Source organism: Cydia pomonella, chromosome 15, assembly GCF_033807575.1.
Source record: "Cydia pomonella isolate Wapato2018A chromosome 15, ilCydPomo1, whole genome shotgun sequence".
Lineage (NCBI taxonomy): Eukaryota > Metazoa > Arthropoda > Insecta > Lepidoptera > Tortricidae > Cydia > Cydia pomonella.
Window position 1 is genome coordinate 20,367,582 of NC_084717.1, and position 19,439 is coordinate 20,387,020.

The window sequence follows — 19,439 nt, forward strand, 5'->3', positions numbered from 1 at the left end:
GCCATTATTAAGTGCTTAAAAGAGGCGATACGTATGAATATGGATACGATAAAATTACGATTAGGTATAATTCATGACGGAGAAAATATTTTTTTAAATAATTATGCAGTTATACGCGTGTTGATATGTGTGTTGATTTTGCCACTACTTAACTATGTAAGTAAACTCATGTTTAACCGACTTCAAGATTTCAAAAGGAGGAGAATCGAGGGAACTCTTCAAATATGAAAGTCATACATATAATGATGTTTGTATTTTCTTTAACAAATCTAGCATTTACATTTAAAAAAGTGACATTTGATGAAGTGGAACTGCTGATGATGATCAGAATGGAACTCTTCAACGATACACAGTACACGTTTGGCGATTTGTCCTCTTCGCTGTGTTTGTTAAGTAAATTAGATTTTCAAGACAAATTTTTGTCTAGTTCGAGTTCTGACGATGGGGTCCATGAGGAATCGAGGGAACTCTTCAAATGTGAAAGGCATACATATAGTGATTTTTGTATTTTCATCAACAAATCAAGTATTTACATTTGATGAAGTGGAACTGTTCATGATGAACAGAATGGAACTCTTCAACGATGCATAGTTCACGTTTGGCAATTTGTATTCTGTGCATCTTTGTCAAGTAGTTAGGTTTTCAAGACACATTTTTATATTTCTATCCTATGTAGTTTTTTTAATAATTATCTGGTGCTTTATTTCATGCATGGTGTGAAATAATTTATCTTAAATACAGTCGAATACCCTATTGCGGGTATTTTACCAGTCAACCATAGGGCAAATCTGAAATGTGTCAAGGTGGGTGCTGTGACAAAAAAAAACATGTTACCTCCTTTTCTACATAATTAGGCGTAGGACGCTGTCTTTTTAATTTAATTATATAAAATCAAAAATCAACAATAATCGTTCTTTCACCGGTCTACCTGATTGAAGTCGGTTTTTTTTTCTTAAAAATTATTAGTTTATTAATTACTAAATTTTTACTCAGTTTCCCAAAAGATGGCACTCTGCAATGTATGACAATTAATTTACTGTCGTTTAATTTCGTTGTATTATTACATCAACACAATTGAAATTGAATTAATATCAGTACCCCCCTCTTCTAACTTTAGAGTTAATTTGACAAAATCCTTCCTCGGTGGCTTAATTTCAGCACCCATATATCTGTTAGTTTAGCAGGGTACTCGATACTCGTAGCATAAAAGTTTGCACCTCCTTCCTAAGTGGCGCCATAAGATTCAGGTGCAAACTTAACTCAATCGAGTGTAGTGGCTACCCCCAATTCTAGGGGTTGAATTTTTATAGCCTATAACTTGGCCGGGCATTTTCTCGACAGATTAGTAAAGTTTGCATCAAAATCCGTTCAGCCGTTTTCACGTGATGCGAGGTCAAATAAACAGACAAACAGAGAAACAGACAAACAGACAAAAATTCTAAAAACTGTTGGAACGTGTTCTGTTAACGATTCTTAGTATCCCCAGCCTACTTTTTTTCGAATATCTTCCATGTACAGACTTTCGATCCCCTTCAGCTTTATTATATGTATAGATAGGTAAGTAACCACATCTTATATATAAGTGTCTTCTACCAGTGAACATGCAGTAATCTTACGGTTATATTAATTAGTACCAGCACATTACATTAACTAATGCTACGACTAGGATTGTGTTAAATAGTTGATAACAATTATTAACTAAATTAATTTTTAACAAGCAGAAACGTCTGCGAACGATGCTATTAATGTCTAAGAAGTGCAAAGTTCTTACGGTAGATGTCGCTAGGGTCCCCTAGATGAGGTCTTGGTGGCTCAGATGGCAGAGCGCTGGCGTATCGATCCAGAGGCCATGAGTTCAAGTCTCACCCAAGACAGTAATTTTTCCACTTTTGAATTTATTCTAAGCTTTTATCATAAGCTACTTATAAACAAATATTTTATTAAGTATTTTTAAGGCATCTGTGAATCTGTGTTTGTTGACCCATTTACGATTCAAGCTAATTTGGATGTCAATAGTAACGCTATGACATCTGCAAAAATAAACGTTGTTCGGTGGCTGCCATTCCTCAACCCACCATCGGAGCGGCAGCTGACGTCCACGAGGGTTCATCAAACATAGCCGTTGACCACTAGGTATACGAGTTTTCGCCCGGGAGGAGATTGGTCATGGAGATCTGTTCCTGGCTCGCGGTCTATTACGGCTGTTTATTTATTTATTCGTATGACAATATGATTTTGATTATGAGTCGGTCTACAGTTTTTAGGGTTCCGTAGTCAACTAGGAACCCTTATAGTTTCGCCATGTCCGTCTGTCTGTCTGTCCGTCCGAGGCTTTGCTCCGTGGTCGTTAGTGCTAGAAAGCTGAAATTTAGTATGGATATATGAATCAATAAAGCCGACAAAGTCGTAGAATAAAAACACGGACGTAAAGTGGGGGTGATTTTTTTTTTCTTCAACCCTACAGTGTGGGATATCGTTTGAAAGGTCTTTCAAAACTAATAGGGGTCTTTAACAAACATTTTTTGATAAAGTGAATATATTCGGAGATAATTGCTACGAAAGAAAAAAAGTGTGTCCCTCCCTCTAACTTTTGAACCAAACGTCAAAAAAATATGAAAAATATCGTGGACGTAGAGCTGAAGAAAGACATTAAATGAAAACTATAGCGGACATGATCAGTTCAGCTGTTTTTGAGTTATCGCAAAAAGTTTCCCCTTCATAGTAAAAAGACGTACTATCCACAGTTCATCCCTTGGTTAATAATCTAAGACTATACTTTAAGCTCCAGTACCCCTAGTTTAATTTTTTTCAATAGCGAAACGTGACGTACGCGTTTGCGTTAAGTGTCATTTTGTATGAGATTTTTGAGTTTCCAAAACGTCCCGCTTGGCGCGCTGTTCACAATCCCATACAAAATGAGACTTAACGCAAACGCGTACGTCACGTTTCGCTATCGAATAAATTTACACTAGAGGTACTGTTTAGCTTATTGTGACGGAAGAGTAACTACGAAACCCTACTCTGAGCTTGGACGATTTATTTTTACAGATTTATATCTAGGTTCTTTACCCATTACGGCTGTTATGTGCGGTGGACAGAAATCTTGTCGCTATTTATTTAAACCGAGAGGCTTGTGACAGCCAAATTGCGGCAGTTTAGCAACTGATGAAACGTTAATGTAACTATTTCTATTTGGACCATTTGTAGACATAAATATGTGGCTATCCTATCAAAAATTATTTACTTGGACATATGAGTTGGATTTTACCGAATAACTTATAAAATTTATCACTTAAAATTCCGTAACCAATACTCAAGTTTTGGTTCTACTACTTATGGTTACTTTGTAGCAAACACACGTAAAGTGGGGTATTGTAGCCCTGGAGCTACAATACCCCACCCCACCCATTCCACCCATTATCCATTTATTATTACCCATTTCTTTAATGTGTTTAGTTTCTAATCTTGAAATTGGTTTCAAGATTAGAAATTTTTATATGTTTTCGCCTTAGCCTTTCAAAAATCTACCTACTTAGGTATATGACCCATTCTACTAAGAATTTATTTTAGGAAGAACGATTCGCACATCGTTCTTCCTAAAATAAATTCTTAGTAGCCATGTCATTTACCGTCAGCATAACAATATTATGGAAAGTAATTGAGAGGGAATGAAATTAAAGATACACGAGTGAATTTGTTTTATTTATCAAATAAATAAATAGCTTAAAACTAAGTTAATCGTACGTGTAAATACAGTTAGGCAATATGTACGCAGTGACTTACTCAATCTATCACAAAAAATTCAACTTATAATGCAAATAAATGCTTAACTTCTGGGCCATTCTAGAACACGCTAACATAATGAGACATTATATTGAAATTGTATTAAATTATGTCTTATTTCCATTTATGACGTAGAGTACGTGACCTTGACAGTTAAAATCGATTAGAGTACATTTTTAGAAACTGGATAGATACAGGAAAGCAAATTAACAAGATTAGAGTGCATGGAGGAATGGAGAAGATACCTGGAGACTGACAAAACTAACTTTAGTGCTTTAAGTGTGGAGTGTCATCCGTAACGTCAAATTTCTATAAAAATATGACATTTATATTATATATCCCCATATTTTTTCTGTCGAATTCAGCGTTAATTTGAGACGAGTCTATGTCCAAAGATAGCCGTCTTAAAAACCGCTGTAAGATTATTAGCGCTTAATGAAGGCCCTAATAAGTATTTTCCCAGTGTGGCTACCGGAAATGTTCCAGTGGACGGTCCAAAGGTGGCTGCAATCCTAATGGGATGTGGTTATGGAATTTCTGAGGTTCCTCCCCCTCTTCACTCCGACCCTCTAGCTGCTGAGGAACCCCGTATTCCTGGTTAGGCTGTTCCTGTGTATGGGAGAAGTCTTGGCCATGTTGTGAAAACTCGTGATGTTGTGAAAAGTCCTGCCCTTGTGAAAAGTCGTGACCGTGTTGTGAAAAATCGTGACCAGCGTGTTGTGAAAAGTCCTGCCCATGCTGTGAGAAGTCATGAGAATATTGTGAAAAGTCGTGGCCATGCTGTGAAAAGTCATGCCCTTGTGAGACATCGTGGCCTTGTGAAAAGTCATGGTTTTGTGGATATTCTGGCTGTCCCAATTGGTGATTATGCAAGTTCTGCTCGTACTGCGCCTGTTCTATTTGCTGCTGAATGTGATGCTGTAGCTGGTGCTGGTATTCATGGTATTGTTCCTCCCCAGTATGGTGTTCGAAGACTTGTTGTCCTTGTTCTTGGGTGAAGTCGTGACCGAAGTGGGTTTCTTGAGTTGGAACGAGATCTTGATGGAAGTGGCCTTCTTGGTGAACATGGTTTATATCGTGACTGTGTGGTACTGGTGCCCAGCCGTTGTGGTCAACGTGGACTGTTGGTTGTGCTGCTTGAAGTACCGTAGGGTGCTGATGTAAGACTGTAGGGTGTTCATGCACACCAGGGTGTTCTTGGATCACTGTAGGGTGCGCATGTAATAACGTTGGTTGAGGAACAGCAGTCGGATGCAAAAACTGATGATGCTCAACAGCCACGGCAGGCGTAGGTTGCTCTACGACTCCGTGCGCGTGTGCTTGCGGCAAAACGTGGAAATGCGGCTCCTGTGGGCGGTCCAAAAAGATAGGGCCGGCTGCTGGAGCTACTGAAGGTGCTAGATGTACCGCTGGAGCAGGTACAGCTGGTTGAGCGAAAGGTACTAAGGGCTGGTGGAATGATAAAGGATATCTAGGGTATGTAGCGAAGTATGAAGTCTGAACTGCGTTACCAGGCCTTACTGCGTAAGAGTATTGTGGAGCGTAAGGGTATAAGGATGCCACTGGAGCTGGTTGAATCGGGACGGGAGCAGAAAGCGCGGGTTTTAAATGAACATGGTTCTGTGGCAGAATGAATTGAGGAGTAGCAGGAATGATTGGGGCTACTGGAGGAGACGGCGCTGGAATGGGACGAGGAATAACAACTGAAGGTTGAGGGATTGGGACAGGTAATGTAGGAACAACTGGAGCAGCTGGGACAGCATGAGCTGGTAGAATCGGCACCACAGGTCTCGGCGCAACGTGGTGATGATGATGATGGAAATGCTGATCAGGCCTTAAATTAGTATGCGGGAACCTGTGCGCGTATGAATGTGAGTGTAAGGGAATTTTATGACCAACTTGAACAGGATAGTGATGGATTAAAGGATGTTTTAAAGGCACTTTCACAGAATGCACTGAAGCTGTTGGAGGGTAGGACACTACAATAGGTTTAACGATAGAGTGGGTGACATGAGGGATATCGTGGCCATATTTATAGGGCGGTGCGGCGGTGAAGACTCCACGTTTGTGATGCTTTATCTTGGCTGCGAGTTTCCCGAGGAGCTTGGCCTTTGTTCGGAGACCGTCGCCCGCTGCAAGGACCACGCAAGCGCACAACACCGCGATCTGAAACACACACGGGGCTTGTCACTAAATGAACTATCACTTATCACATTTGATCGACACGCGACGCAACACCTCGCCTCAACAAAAACTGACAGAACCACATTTACATCAGAACTAGATTGACAAAGCACTTGCATCTTGCCTACCCTAACCGCTGATTGCTCTAACTCGGCCGTATATAAGACGAAATTCGAAATTCGTTTTAAGCTTCTTCCCTTAAGGGTTATACACAAAAGTCATGCAACCATACAGCGATAACAAACCACGAAATAAATGTCTGTCATATGTAAAAAAGCTTAGGGAAATCACTGACGCAATGGCGAAGCTTTGGAACTAAGCCCGTTCCGTGATACTTGAGTTCCCTTAATGCCTATGTCGGCAGTTTGATAAGGCGAGGTGATGCTGGATAACCTTCGCTTAACACTTCACTTATTAAGATCATAACTTCACTTCACTGCACTCCTCAGATACTCACTACTGTAAACCTCATTGCGGCCGGTTGGCGCGAGAACCAATCGGGAACGGAGTGAGGTGGTCCCTCGCTACCCATACTTATAACTTAGAGAGCAACCCATTAGTATGTAGCCATCGTCCTGTTTTCACTCATACCGGAATCGTCCTTGCGTTGGACCATAGGCAAATGCATCTAAATTCTTCCGAATTTCTTGCCACTCTGATTTGAATCTTATGTGGAAGGTAGAAGGTTAAATTAAGAAGGGGGGTGGGCTAGTTAAAAACGTGCGCGTAGCTCGCTGCCGTCATTCTTGTAACATGTGTGCGCTTGCGCATACTAATCGATCAAGAACGTAATCGGGAGAAAATTGTAACGCGGCAGGGCCGGACTTTACTTAAATAACGCTTCTGATTCAAAGAACGAATTTCGATTCTGTATACCGCTTCGATAGTTTTGATACCTTAAAGCACCTACTTAAGAATGACAGACAGACGGACGGACGGACAAATAAATGAACCTGTAAGGGTTCGGTTTTTTTGCCTTTCGAGGTATGGAACCCTAACTTGGACTTGCATCTTTGGGCTTGAGGCACCTCTATCCAGTCTTAAAATCAAAAATACTTTTTATGCAGCGATGTTAATTTAAGAGGGGACATTTCCCGTGGCAATGTAAATTGCATTTCAACGATCCGGATGAAATTTAATTGTTACATGTTTAATTAAAGTAAGGATGCTAAGGTTGCACTCGGAGCCAGAGGAGACCTCGAACAAGATGGGAGGATGAACTCAAACTCACAGCGGGCCCGAACTGGAGAAGAGTGGCCCACGACAGACCCCAATGGAAAGAGCTGGAGGAGGCCTTTGCCAAGCGGCACACTCAGAATAAAAGGGCTTAATAGATAGATATGCATATAAGGATGCTAAGCAACATTGACACACAATAATTAATGATGGCGATTGAAGTCAGTCATGCCAGTGTGCTACAATTATGCGCGTCCGATAGAGATGGAAAATAGCGTGTACGAAATTCTTGGTTGTTGGCATCCTTACTTTATAGTAGAATAAAATTCTAGTCACCAATCCGTGCCTGTCGCGCATCGCAAATGCCGATCGCGTCCGCGGTTACCAAATAATACGGCGATCACTTTCCCGCTCTCACTGTCGCGGGACTACCTAAACTGCAGTGCTAATTTGTCCGCCTTGACTCATTGTGGGTGATACATGAGATAAACTTGGAATAGGCATAAATTATTATAATCCAGTATAATATAATCCAGCTTGATTTGATCTAATATGTAATAACGAATTTGCCTGTATTCGCTCATTATTTTCCTAAACAGTTAGATTAATTTCTCATTCTCGATAAATAAGCAGTTGGCATTTCTTCATTCTACAAGATTATTATAGTCTGGCAAACACAACTTGTCAGTCAGTAATAACCAGGAAAACTATATTCATCCCTTTCTTTTGAGTGCTAGTAATAGCGGGAGACAAAGGCAGTACGATTATCTTTGTCTATGTTTGAAATGAGACAGCCCTGGGACTCCTGGGCCACGGCCAAACTATATTTTTTTTCTTTACTATCCTCGTTCAGAAACTCTTGTGGCAATTTAAAGTAATTTGACCCATTTCAGAACGCATCACAGTTATACATTAAATGTCACTTTGACAGTTTTGACATATTTCGCGCAATTTCATGTTTACTTTACGCTTTTAATTATTTTAATTACACTATAGTAGTCTCGGTGTTTGATTTGTAAATAGTTAAATAATGAATGAATACGGTGATGACAACTTTTGTAGAATATGCTTTCAACGTCAAGATACTATATTCTCACTGTTCAGAAAGCAGAAGGGATCATCTCCTTATGATAAACTAGTCAAACACACGAAATTAAAAATAGCTTCAGACGACGGCGGACCCGCTTCGATTTGCCTGCAGTGTCTTACAGATCTGGACGCGACCATCAATTTTTTAAATAAATGTGAAAAATCCAATCAAATACTGGCTGCTAGAAATAATGAGAAACAAGAAGTTTCAAATTTGGAATGCGGCGTTCAGAACGACACCGTTTGTTTTTCTCAAGAGGAGAGCATAGATTCAGAGTTGATTCAGCCAGTTAAGTGTAGTGTGGACAGTCAGGGTGGAAAACACATAGAATTAGTAACAGAAAATGTTCAGTGTCCTCAATGTGGTTCTAAACGCCGCTGCAAACATTGGGCGCCGCCTGTGGCTCATACCTGCCAATATTGTCAAAAAGTATTTACTAGAAAATTTAATTATACACTGCATCTGTAAGTAAAGTGCCAAATTGTTATTCTTGAGTTTTGCTCCTGATAAAACTTCAATAAAACAAAACTTATTTCTTAAAGTTTCTTTGCTAGCTAGAAATAGAAAGGCAAACTTATTATTTCAAAGTAGACTTTATTGCTCTTGAATTATTATTTTTAATTTTACAGTGTGTATTCACTTATTTATTGCTATTAATTAATACTATTCACACACAAGTGGTCCTGTCCGTTAAATTGTTACTGAAATAAAGCTTCATGCTAGCACAGTCAGCATCAAATATATAGTAATGTCCAAAGTGGTCAAATATATTGTCATAGTAACATATCTTTATTACCAAAGAAATACTAATGTGTCCTGATATATAAATATTAAATAAATATTATAGGACATTATTACACAAACTGACTAAGTCCCACAGTAAGCTCAATAAGGCTTGTGTTGTGGGTGCTCTCAAGGTTAAATGGAACTGGGCTGGCCATGTAGTCCGCATGACAGACAAAAGATGGACCATACAAACCACTAAATGGAAGGGACCCTATGGAAAACAGGCCGAAGAAATGCTGGTCTGAAGACATTACCCGAATAGCCAGAAGCAAAGAGACAGAAAAAGATAGAGAAAGTTGGAAAAAACTGGAGGAGGCCTTCACGCAGAGGCTTCATCCATACAAACAAATAAAACAACTTTCCAAAAATGAATAACATAAAGGAAAAGAAAGAACATGGAAGAAAAGGCTATAATAATAATAATATATAATATATAAATGTTTATAAACTACTTAAATACATAGAAAACACCCATGACTCAGGAAGAAATATCCGTGCTCATCACACAAATAAATGCCCTTCTTCTTCTTCCTTACCTCTTAATTAGTTCTTGTTGCAAAAAATTTAGAACCAAAGCTTAAAAGCTTTAGTTAAAACTAGTGCTAGCTTCATAGCTAGCATTGTGCTGAGTTTGTCAATTAAGCTGGTCTGATCTTGGAGATAGGAGGTGGCCATAGGAACTGTGTGAAAAACAATGCAGCCTAATTGTGTTCGGGGTTCATGGGTTCGGGGTATAAGTATTAGTTGCCTGTGGAAATAAAAGTACAGTCATTGATAAAAGCTTGTTCCAAAAACTTTGTCCTTGTCTGTAAATGTTTGTACATTTAAGGTTCACATTTCTGTAAGTGTCACAAAAAAATGTCTTATATTTTATCTTTATTAACATTTCAGCAAGCGGCACTTAGGCGAGCGGGACTGGCCCTGCCCCATCTGCGGAACCTTACTGCTGACTCGCTGGCTGGCTACGAGACATTGTAGACGACCGCGGAAAGCCTGCCCAGTGCCGGGCTGTGACAAAACATTCACTACTAATACTAACTTGGTGACTCATGTTAGGACTCATAGCGGTAAGTATAGGGACCATGCACGTTTTTTTTATACCACAAAGGTGGCAAACTAGCATACAGTCCGCCCGATGGTAAGCAGTCACGGTAGCCTATGGACGCCTGCAACTCCGGAGGTGTTACATGCGCGTTACCGACCCTTTAAAAATATGTACACTCCGTTTTTGAAGCGTTGGAGGGTCTGCCATCTTGTGGCCTGAATCAGAAACATAAACATGTACATTGACACTTCACGCTAAAGCAAGTACTGCCATCTACCGTTCTCATACGTTTTGTGCGTAGTAGGTTCTGCCATCTTGTGGGCTACATTGGAAACATAAACTTCACATTTATACCTCGCGCCAAAAATCTGACGTCTTATGTGCTGCCCCCTACAGTTTATGCACAGGCCCTATGACTAGCTGTGCTCAACAGAATTTTAAAGTCTGCAAAAAAAAATATGAATGATAGCACATTACGTAACTATGCCGAAAATTTAAAGGGCCATATGGACTGTAAAACGTACGAATATATATTACATGTGCGAATAGGCAATTCGCAACTGGTGTCGATTTTTTATTTATCGCCAGTCATTGCAAATTTCCTATTTTTCGCACTTGTATCGTAATGTACTATTGTGTCAATTGTTGGAATTGGGGACAAGTAGGAGGGAGTGCTACTAATTTAGAAATGCGTTGTTCTGAAAACTATTATATATAAAAAAAAATGTTTACAGGCGAGCGTCCCCATGACTGCCCAGAGTGTGGCAAGAGCTTTTCATGTAAAAACACCCTGAATGATCACATCAGGATTCACACAGGTAAGTACTGGTACTTTAAACTAAGTCCTATTAGATTATTAGTACTGTTGCAGATAGTTGGTAGTTTTAATTTATATCCGAGTAGGGAAACTCTGCGTAGGGGGCACCACTACCACAATCCATCGCAATCTGAGGGTCTACCGCGAAACAAGAAAGTCGAAGTTTCTTTATACAACCTTTATCACCTGCATATTCGAGCGATGAAGAGGCAGACAACTAAATTTCGATTTTCCTTAAATAGGTGGCGCTACAATACCTAGAATACTTGAACAAAAAAATCAAATCATAGACAGCACACTTCACTCCGTCAATAACGCTTAGGTTCTTAGCTACTCTAGTGCTACTCTGGAGATATTTGGAACTATTATTTAAAGCTGACAGCTGGACACTTGCAACAGTTCTACCATAAAAGATTTCACTCCTTTTAATTCCACCCTTCATATTTCCGAGTAGGCCCTTTGTAAACTAACCGCCTTGATGTATCAATGTAATATTTTACTATCTGTAAAAACTTGTCATAACACAGTTTAAGGCACAGTATGTATTGGGACCGTGCGAAGCGCATGGTGGGGGTAAGTAAAGCGATCCCAGCGCATAAGGTGGTAAAAATTTGAACTAACTGCGGATAACATCTTTAACATTTCGTACAATTATATGGCTCGAAATGAAACTTTGATTTACGATTACTCCTGAAATATTCATTTAAATTGTATGGTGTAAGGGATCATTGTAATCTGTATGAAATGCTTAATATAACTAACGTATTTATTTTGATAATTGATAATAATGTATCCATATAAATAGCTTTGCAAATGCCACATATTACGTGATCTTTTTCTAGAAGTTAAGAATGGATATAGTAAGTTATCCTTAAAAGATAGACATTTAACATCGCGGACTTTTTTGTAGACCTATGAATGAGAAACAACCCACCATACATTGTGTTGTTATAGCTCAAACGGATTAGGCAGCGTTTTCGATTAAAGCTCCTAGCCAGCGTGATTTTTTCCGACAACATCGTTATATTTCAAACAATTTACACAAAACCTTAACAAGTTATATACTTAAGCCTTCCTCAAGAATCACTCTATTGATAGATGAAAGTCGTATGAAAATCCGTTCAGTAGTTTTTAGTTTTGGAGTAGTTTTATAAGATGTAGTGAATTGACGTTTTCCCCTAGACTTGCGGACACTAGGTTGCGTGACAGTCGTGCACGCTCCCAATAAGTTACTCTATGGTTTACGAAAGGTGCTAGTGTTGCACTCTGGCGGCAAAACATTGCAGTAATACTTCCTATTATAGAAACAAGCTCTTAAGTAGCATTTGAACACCAGATTACACCCTAATACTTAACTCAAGTAATTTAATTTAAGCATAAATACACACAACGATAAGATTTGACGCCTGATCAAAATAACTGAGCGATGTTGTCGTAATGAATTTCGCAATACGGTGTATATTATAGGCTCTAAAATTTGTTCTTATTCTACAGAAACTGATTTTTATTAGTAAGCTAAAGAAAGAAAAACAGTTATTAAGCTGTTTCTACCAGAGATGTGCTAGGATACATAGCGAGGGATGTGTTTTTAAAAACCAATAGAAACACTGCATGCTGAGCGAGGAAAACAAATGAAGTAATTGTATTAGTTTTTAACAAACACATCCTTCGACGCATCCTCGCACATCTTTGGCCAAAACGCGGAGAAGTAATAAGAAGGAAAATTAAAAAATCTAGCAGTTATTTGTGGCAAAAAAGCCAACGACACGAGGTGTTCCCAGGCGGTCACCCATCCAAGTACTGACCTCGCCCGACGTTGCTTAACTTCGGTGATCGGACGAGAACCGGTGTATTCAACGTGGTATGGACGTTGGCGACTGTGGATGCGAAAAATATATTCATAATATAACAGTTTGTCGTTATTAAATTGTGTATTGGTAAGGTAAAAAATCATAATGAAACCTTTTGCCAATTACAAACAAGAGTTGTAAGCCAATATAATAGTTATTATATGAAAGACAACCAGATTACTTTGTTATTTATGATGTTCTTTTATGCTGCACCATTCGCCAACGTCCATACCACGTTGAATACACCGGTTCTCGTCCGATCACCGAAGTTAAGCAACGTCGGGCGAGGTCAGTACTTGGATGGGTGACCGCCTGGGAACACCTCGTGTCGTTGGCTTTTTTACTACGCTCAAACAGTTTTATTTTACTCCAGTTTTTGATGTTGGATACTTGGATAGAGAAGAAATCTATAATTGGCATTCAAACAAATTTAGTGATAATTTTAAATTTTCTTGCTATTGTCATAATAAGAAGTAAGCATACCTATAGAGTGCTCACCCCGTACGTCAGTTTTGGTACCAAAACGCTTATTATTTTCGTAGTGGACGTCTAGCATCGAGTAGCGGAATTATCAGTACCGCTACTTGACACTAGATGCCTCGAGTGTCGCGACTGACAAAATTTTTATTTCTCAACAATTTACAACTAATATTATAAGGAGTTAAAAATAGAGTTCCGGTTAATCCGGTTATAATAGTAGCTGAAAATTGTTGAGCATTAGACTTTTTGTTTTCGTATCAAAAATGATGTATGGAGTGAGCACTCTATTCTTATTTCTCTATGCTATTGTAAGTACATTATGGTTCCTCTACACGATGCCCCAGCGCTGGGCCCGAGAGATGGTCATGCGATGGTTGAATTGAAACCGCTTTCGAGCACGGACTGTGTAATGGGCCACGTGTTGATGCGTACTGCTATCGCTGGCCCACTAACTTTGATGTGCGGACGCAAAACCGACACCCGCGGCCATCTCATCGCCATCCCGCCGCGCCATGAGCCATCCGACACCACTACGCTCTCCACACGCTGAGCCATCTTATTGGGAATGATAACCCATCGTGTGTGCATCGTGTAGACTTGTAGAGGAGCCATAAGGTGTACTGTTTCTAAGATCTGTAAATGCCAATAATTGCCAATTGAATAGTTAGAGAGAATGTAAAGATTATGCCAATTGCGGAAAGTTCCCAAAAAGTTGGAGATGTCCTCGAAAATTTCATGAAAAAATTTATATTTTAGAACTGAAATTTTGTTTCACATACAAAATAATGATAATTTTCCGAACATATTCCATATCGGAAACTTAATCTGAGCTGGGTTTAAGTATCACTGTCATAACTATCATAATAGCTAGTGTTGAAGTTATGTATGAAATGATTAAGTTTACTTGACACTTGCACCATCTGGGTTAACAAAATCGCTGCCAACTTATCTTGGTCTGACTCTATCGAGATTAAAATGGAATGTCGTGTCGTAAAAATGGTGACGTGCACCATTGTGTTACGAGTATCATGTGGTTATCAAGATTTCTTTCGCCTCGCCTTTCGCCAACGTCCATACCACGTTGAATACACCGGTTCTCGTCCGATCACCGAAGTTAAGCAACGTCGGGCGAGGTCAGTACTTGGATGGGTGACCGCCTGGGAACACCTCGTGCCGTTGGCTTTTTGCTTCAAATTATTTTTATTTCGAAATTTATTTTAGCTAGTCCTGATGTTGAATAAATATGGGAGAATCGATTTGCATCATTTTTTTTGTCAGTATTGACGTTTTTTGTCACTGACATTGTTTCCCATATCTTTAAATGTCAATCATCGTTAAATATATATGTATAATCGTTTAGGAAGGTCTCCAAATATCATTTTGGCGTAGCAGCACGGGGCCTGGTGGCAGCGTTTGGGACTCTATAGAGACCGTGCGTGTTAGAGGATCTGCCATCTCGTGACATGAATCGAAAGAGAAAACAATTCACGCTTCTAAGCAGGTGCTGCCCCCTACACTTAATGCTGGCACTATTTCGCCTAGTAGGGTCTGCCATCTAGTGGCTTAAATCTAAAAATGGAAAAATGACAATGCTTCGCGCCAATGAATAGACGGCTTCTGTGCCGTCTACAGTTCATGCACGCTCTCTATTTGATTAATTCACCTTGCGTTTGCTTGTTTCGCTCCTTAAGATCGTCATTTTCACCCATACATTCGCCAACGTCCATACCACGTTGAATACACCGGTTCTCGTCCGATCACCGAAGTTAAGCAACGTTGGGCGAGGTCAGTACTTGGATGGGTGACCGCCTGGGAACACCTCGTGTCGTCGGCTTTTTGCTTCAAACGAATTTTATATTTAAGTAGCTATTTTTTTACCAGGATGATAATGGAATTAATTGGCACCATTTTATTCTACCAGGCATTGTTACCAAAAACTCAAATCTTCCAAATCAAAATGCCAATTATCGTCAAATAAATAGTTAGGGAAGGTCTCCAAAAAATATTTTTGCGTAGCAGCACAGGGTTTAGTAACTGCCCTCAATGCCCCTTTAAAACCTACCCTGCACATAAGTATTAGATTACAATCACACTAAATAACACTACTGTATGAGGTAAGTAAATCTGTAAATATTTTTTCTAATAGGTGATTGATAGTGATAAAACAATCATATAAAAAAGTTAAAAATATCTGTCAATTGTGAAACAATAAGAAGCCAAGGTGTATGCCAAGATTTTAATCTAATAACGTCACTAGTCACATTTGTGTTTTATTTTGTGATGATACTGATGATGTTTGTCGCCCTATCGTTTGCCAACGTCCATACCACGTTGAATACACCGGTTCTCGTCCGATCACCGAAGTTAAGCAACGTCGGGCGAGGTCAGTACTTGGATGGGTGACCGCCTGGGAACACCTCGTGTAGTTGGCTTTTTGCTTCAAACTAATTTTATATTTGAGTAGCAATTTTTCTTACCTGGATAAAAATGGAATTAATTGGCACCATTTTTTTCTAGCCGACATTGTTACCAAAATCTCAAATCTTTCAAATCAAAATGGCAATTATCGGCAAATAAATAGTTAGGGAAAGTCTTCAAAAATTATTTTTGGGTAGCAGATCGGGGTTTAGTAACTGCCCTCAATTTCCCTTTAAAACCTACCCTGCACATAAGTATTAGATTTCAATCACACTAAATAACACTACTGTATCTGTAAACACTTTTTTTAATAGCTAATTGATAGTGATAAAACAATCATATAAAAAGTTAAAACATTTTGGCATTTGCGAACAATAGGACGCCAAAGTGTATGCCAGGATTATAATCTAATAACGTCGCTAGTCACATTTGTGCTTTATTTTGTGATGAGATGATACTGATGATGTTTGTTGCCCAATCATTTGCTAACGTCCATACCACGTTGAATACACCGGTTCTCGTCCGATCACCGAAGTTAAGCAACGTCGGGCGAGGTCAGTACTTGGATGGGTGACCGCCTGGGAACACCTCGTGTCGTTGGCTTTTTGCTTCAAACGAATTTTATATTTAAGTAGTTATTTTTTTTACCAGGATGACAATGGAATTAATTGGCACCATTTTTTTCTACCAGGCATTGTTACCAAAATCTCAAATTTTCCAAATCAAAATGCCAATTATCGTCAAATAAATAGTTAGGGAAGGTCTCCAAAAAATATTTTTGCGTAGCAGCACAGGGTTTAGTAACTGCCCTCAATGCCCCTTTAAAACCTACCCTGCACATAAGTATTAGATTACAATCACACTAAATAACACTACTTACTGTATGAGGTAAGTAAATCTGTAAATGGAAACATGACAATGCTTCGCGCCAATGAATAGACGGCTTCTGTACCGTCTACAGTTCATGCACGTTCTCTATTTGATTAATCCACCTTGCGTTTGCCTATTTCACTCCTTAAGATCGTCATTTTCACCCGTCCATTCGCCAACGTCCATACCACGTTGAATACACCGGTTCTCGTCCGATCACCGAAGTTAAGCAACGTCGGGCGAGGTCAGTACTTGGATGGGTGACCGCCTGGGAACACCTCGTGTCGTTGGCTTTTTGCTCCAAAATAACTTAGAGCTTAACTTGTTATAGCTTTTTAAAGCAGTTTTTAATGGTAGATAAAAAAGGAATCCATTGACATCAAACACATTTTTTGTCTTGATGTCAACATACATCTAAGTACCTACGTCAAAATTACATAAGTCGGTTAACAAATTCTTTTTCAGGCGTCAAACCTTACATCTGCCCAGTATGTGGCAAGCTCTTCGCCACCAACAAGCTCTCCACCCACATGTTATCCCACACCACCTCTCGGCCGCACGCGTGCGCCGCGGCGGGCTGCGCGCGCGCCTTCAAGTCGCGCCGCGCGCTGACGCTCCACATAGCCACGCACGAGCACAGACGCGCGCATAAATGTAACGTGTGCGGGAACAGGTATAATCATACGCAGTCGCTGAATAAACACATGAAGAGGCATGCGGAGGTGAGCTTCCAACGAGATTTTAAGTTATTTAGACAGAGAAATTTTCTCCCGAGCAAACGACAGATTTTATAATACCCGTGAGACCCGTACCCATAGCCATACCCATTCCCCGACCCAGATCCATAATAACCATAATAAATAAATATTATAGGATATTATTACACAAATTGACTAAGTCCCACAGTAAGCTCAATAAAGCTTGTGTTGAGGGTACTTAGACAACGACATATATAATTTATAAATATTTATAAATACTTAAATACATAGAAAACACCCATGACTCAGGAACAAATATCCATGCTCATCACACGAATTCATGCCCTTACCAGGATTTGAACCCGGGACCATTCGCTTCGTAGGCAGGGTCACTACCCACTAGGCCAAACCGATCGTATCATAATAGGTAGTAGGGGAACCCAAGAGGGGATCTTTGTAGTTACTCGAGCATGCCAGATTAAAATACGAGTGATATCTTCATCTTACTACCCGTGGAGTCTTAAGAGTCGTTTGAGTCTTTATTACCTAAGTACTTTTAGCCGTCTATTTTGGTGGGGAGTTGGTGGGCAGTTAAAAAATCGTTGCGTGGATTGTGGATTTGGTAAGTTTGGTGCACGTTGATGCTATAATTGTGCTAATACCTACTTAATTTGACAATTATTATTTGTACGCATTTTCTGTCTGACGCTTACAAGTGTGGTAAATAAAAAATAAAAATAAAAATGGGGTTTCGAACTTGTTGAAAAAAATGCGTAGTAATTGCAAATCCCCGCTGGGGCTCCCCTGCTATAACCATTCTCATTCCCATGACCCATAATACCCATTTCAGTAATATGTAGAATATGCAATATGAGTTTTATATACCTAACTTTTAAATTACGTTTACAATACAATACAATACAAATACTCTTTATTGCACACCTCAATACAGAAAAAGTACAAATAATACAACACATCAAGAAGAGGTAAACAACAGACCGACACACAGACACACACAGGTTTACCGAGTAGAACTAAATTTCAATTAAATATTTTAATGAATCGTACCTACTGGTAAAACTCACTCCGTTATGTAACCGAATATAGTAGATAAATAAATATTGCTAAATAATATAGATACAATATTACCAAACATTAATTTATTGTTTCAGAAATCCATTACCACGGACAACATACAAATCGAATGCAACAACATTTGAACAATATAAACACGTACAAGCCAAATAGTCAACTATTATGACTTATGCAAGACTAATTTTACCGACAAAAACAAGAAAAAAATGCGTGCAAATCGCACGTGGCCGAGATATTCGTAGTGTACGGTCAAGGCTGAGGCCTTGCCGATAACTGTCCAAGAGCTCTTTTCAGTTAATTTTGAGTTACCTATTGTCGAACCGTCCAAGTTCTTCCTGGGGGGTAAATGGATCAAACGTAAAGAATGAAATTAATCAGTAATAATCAAACGACGTTTCATGTTTTAGAAGTCACTTTAATTAAATAACAAAACGATACAAACATAATAATACACAATGTTTTAGAACAAGTTTTTTTAGCTTTATTAGAAAGTTATCTAAGCGACAATTTACCAAATGTCATAGTTATCTAAGGATAATTTAATAATGGATGTTCCTTATGTAGGTACTCGTAGTTTGTGTGTGGAATAAAATATAAGACGTAATGACTTGTATTTCATTCAAGTACTTTGGTAAGAGAATTGTTCCTTAGATATCCTTTATTTATTGATAACTAGTAAATTAAGTAGGTAGTCATTCCTAATGTTGGCACTTCTGCAATTTTGAAGGTGACCAACCTTAAGGAATAACTTAGTGATAATGATCCTATTTGCAATGTCATTTAACGGTGTTTTAGGTGGTATTTAGGTAAATTGGATTTTTCGTATGTGGAATGGGATGAGGAGACATCACGGCATTTAGAAAAATGTGGGTGCAAATTTCTTTTTAAAGGTATTATGCGTGATTGTAGCCATACATGAGGCGGAGAAAGATGGAAATACACCGTTACGTGCCACACTGGTTTAAAACTAAGATAAAAAGGAACAAAAGCCTATATAAGTTAAATAATAATACATCAAAGGAATCTATGAAATGTTTAGAAAGTGCTCGTATCTCAGCCAGCTTAGGAATTCGACAGCCAAAGGGATAAAAGACTTGCGTAACCCCGCTGCACTTTTTTGCTGCACCAACCTTGCCCCAACTGGGTC

General features: G+C 39.1%; 2 protein-coding genes and 7 non-coding genes across 9 annotated transcripts; 7 read left to right on the forward strand and 2 right to left on the reverse strand.

Annotated features, from left to right (window-relative positions):
* Positions 1-3,683: 3,683 nt before the first annotated feature.
* On the reverse strand, positions 3,684-7,063 carry LOC133525451 (bromodomain-containing protein 4-like). Its single transcript, XM_061861704.1, has 2 exons — positions 6,425-7,063; positions 3,684-5,949 (listed from the first exon to the last, which is right to left on the reverse strand). Exons 1-2 carry the CDS (start codon positions 6,497-6,499, stop codon positions 4,252-4,254), a joined length of 1,773 nt encoding a protein of 590 aa, XP_061717688.1. The 5' UTR covers positions 6,500-7,063; the 3' UTR covers positions 3,684-4,251.
* Positions 7,064-7,702: 639 nt separating this feature from the next.
* Positions 7,703-18,896, forward strand: LOC133525452 (gastrula zinc finger protein XlCGF8.2DB-like). Its single transcript, XM_061861705.1, has 5 exons — positions 7,703-8,697; positions 9,911-10,086; positions 10,799-10,882; positions 16,965-17,221; positions 18,370-18,896. Exons 1-5 carry the CDS (start codon positions 8,174-8,176, stop codon positions 18,415-18,417), a joined length of 1,089 nt encoding a protein of 362 aa, XP_061717689.1. The 5' UTR covers positions 7,703-8,173; the 3' UTR covers positions 18,418-18,896.
* On the reverse strand, positions 12,638-12,756 carry LOC133526034 (5S ribosomal RNA). Its single transcript, XR_009800667.1, has one exon. It is a non-coding gene; the product is annotated as a 5S ribosomal RNA (ribosomal RNA).
* On the forward strand, positions 12,950-13,068 carry LOC133526039 (5S ribosomal RNA). Its single transcript, XR_009800672.1, has one exon. It is a non-coding gene; the product is annotated as a 5S ribosomal RNA (ribosomal RNA).
* LOC133526041 (5S ribosomal RNA) lies at positions 14,275-14,393 on the forward strand. Its single transcript, XR_009800674.1, has one exon. It is a non-coding gene; the product is annotated as a 5S ribosomal RNA (ribosomal RNA).
* On the forward strand, positions 14,927-15,045 carry LOC133526035 (5S ribosomal RNA). Its single transcript, XR_009800668.1, has one exon. It is a non-coding gene; the product is annotated as a 5S ribosomal RNA (ribosomal RNA).
* On the forward strand, positions 15,525-15,643 carry LOC133526037 (5S ribosomal RNA). Its single transcript, XR_009800670.1, has one exon. It is a non-coding gene; the product is annotated as a 5S ribosomal RNA (ribosomal RNA).
* Positions 16,114-16,232, forward strand: LOC133526042 (5S ribosomal RNA). Its single transcript, XR_009800675.1, has one exon. It is a non-coding gene; the product is annotated as a 5S ribosomal RNA (ribosomal RNA).
* LOC133526040 (5S ribosomal RNA) lies at positions 16,674-16,792 on the forward strand. The gene has a single exon (XR_009800673.1). It is a non-coding gene; the product is annotated as a 5S ribosomal RNA (ribosomal RNA).
* Positions 18,897-19,439: the final 543 nt, after the last annotated feature.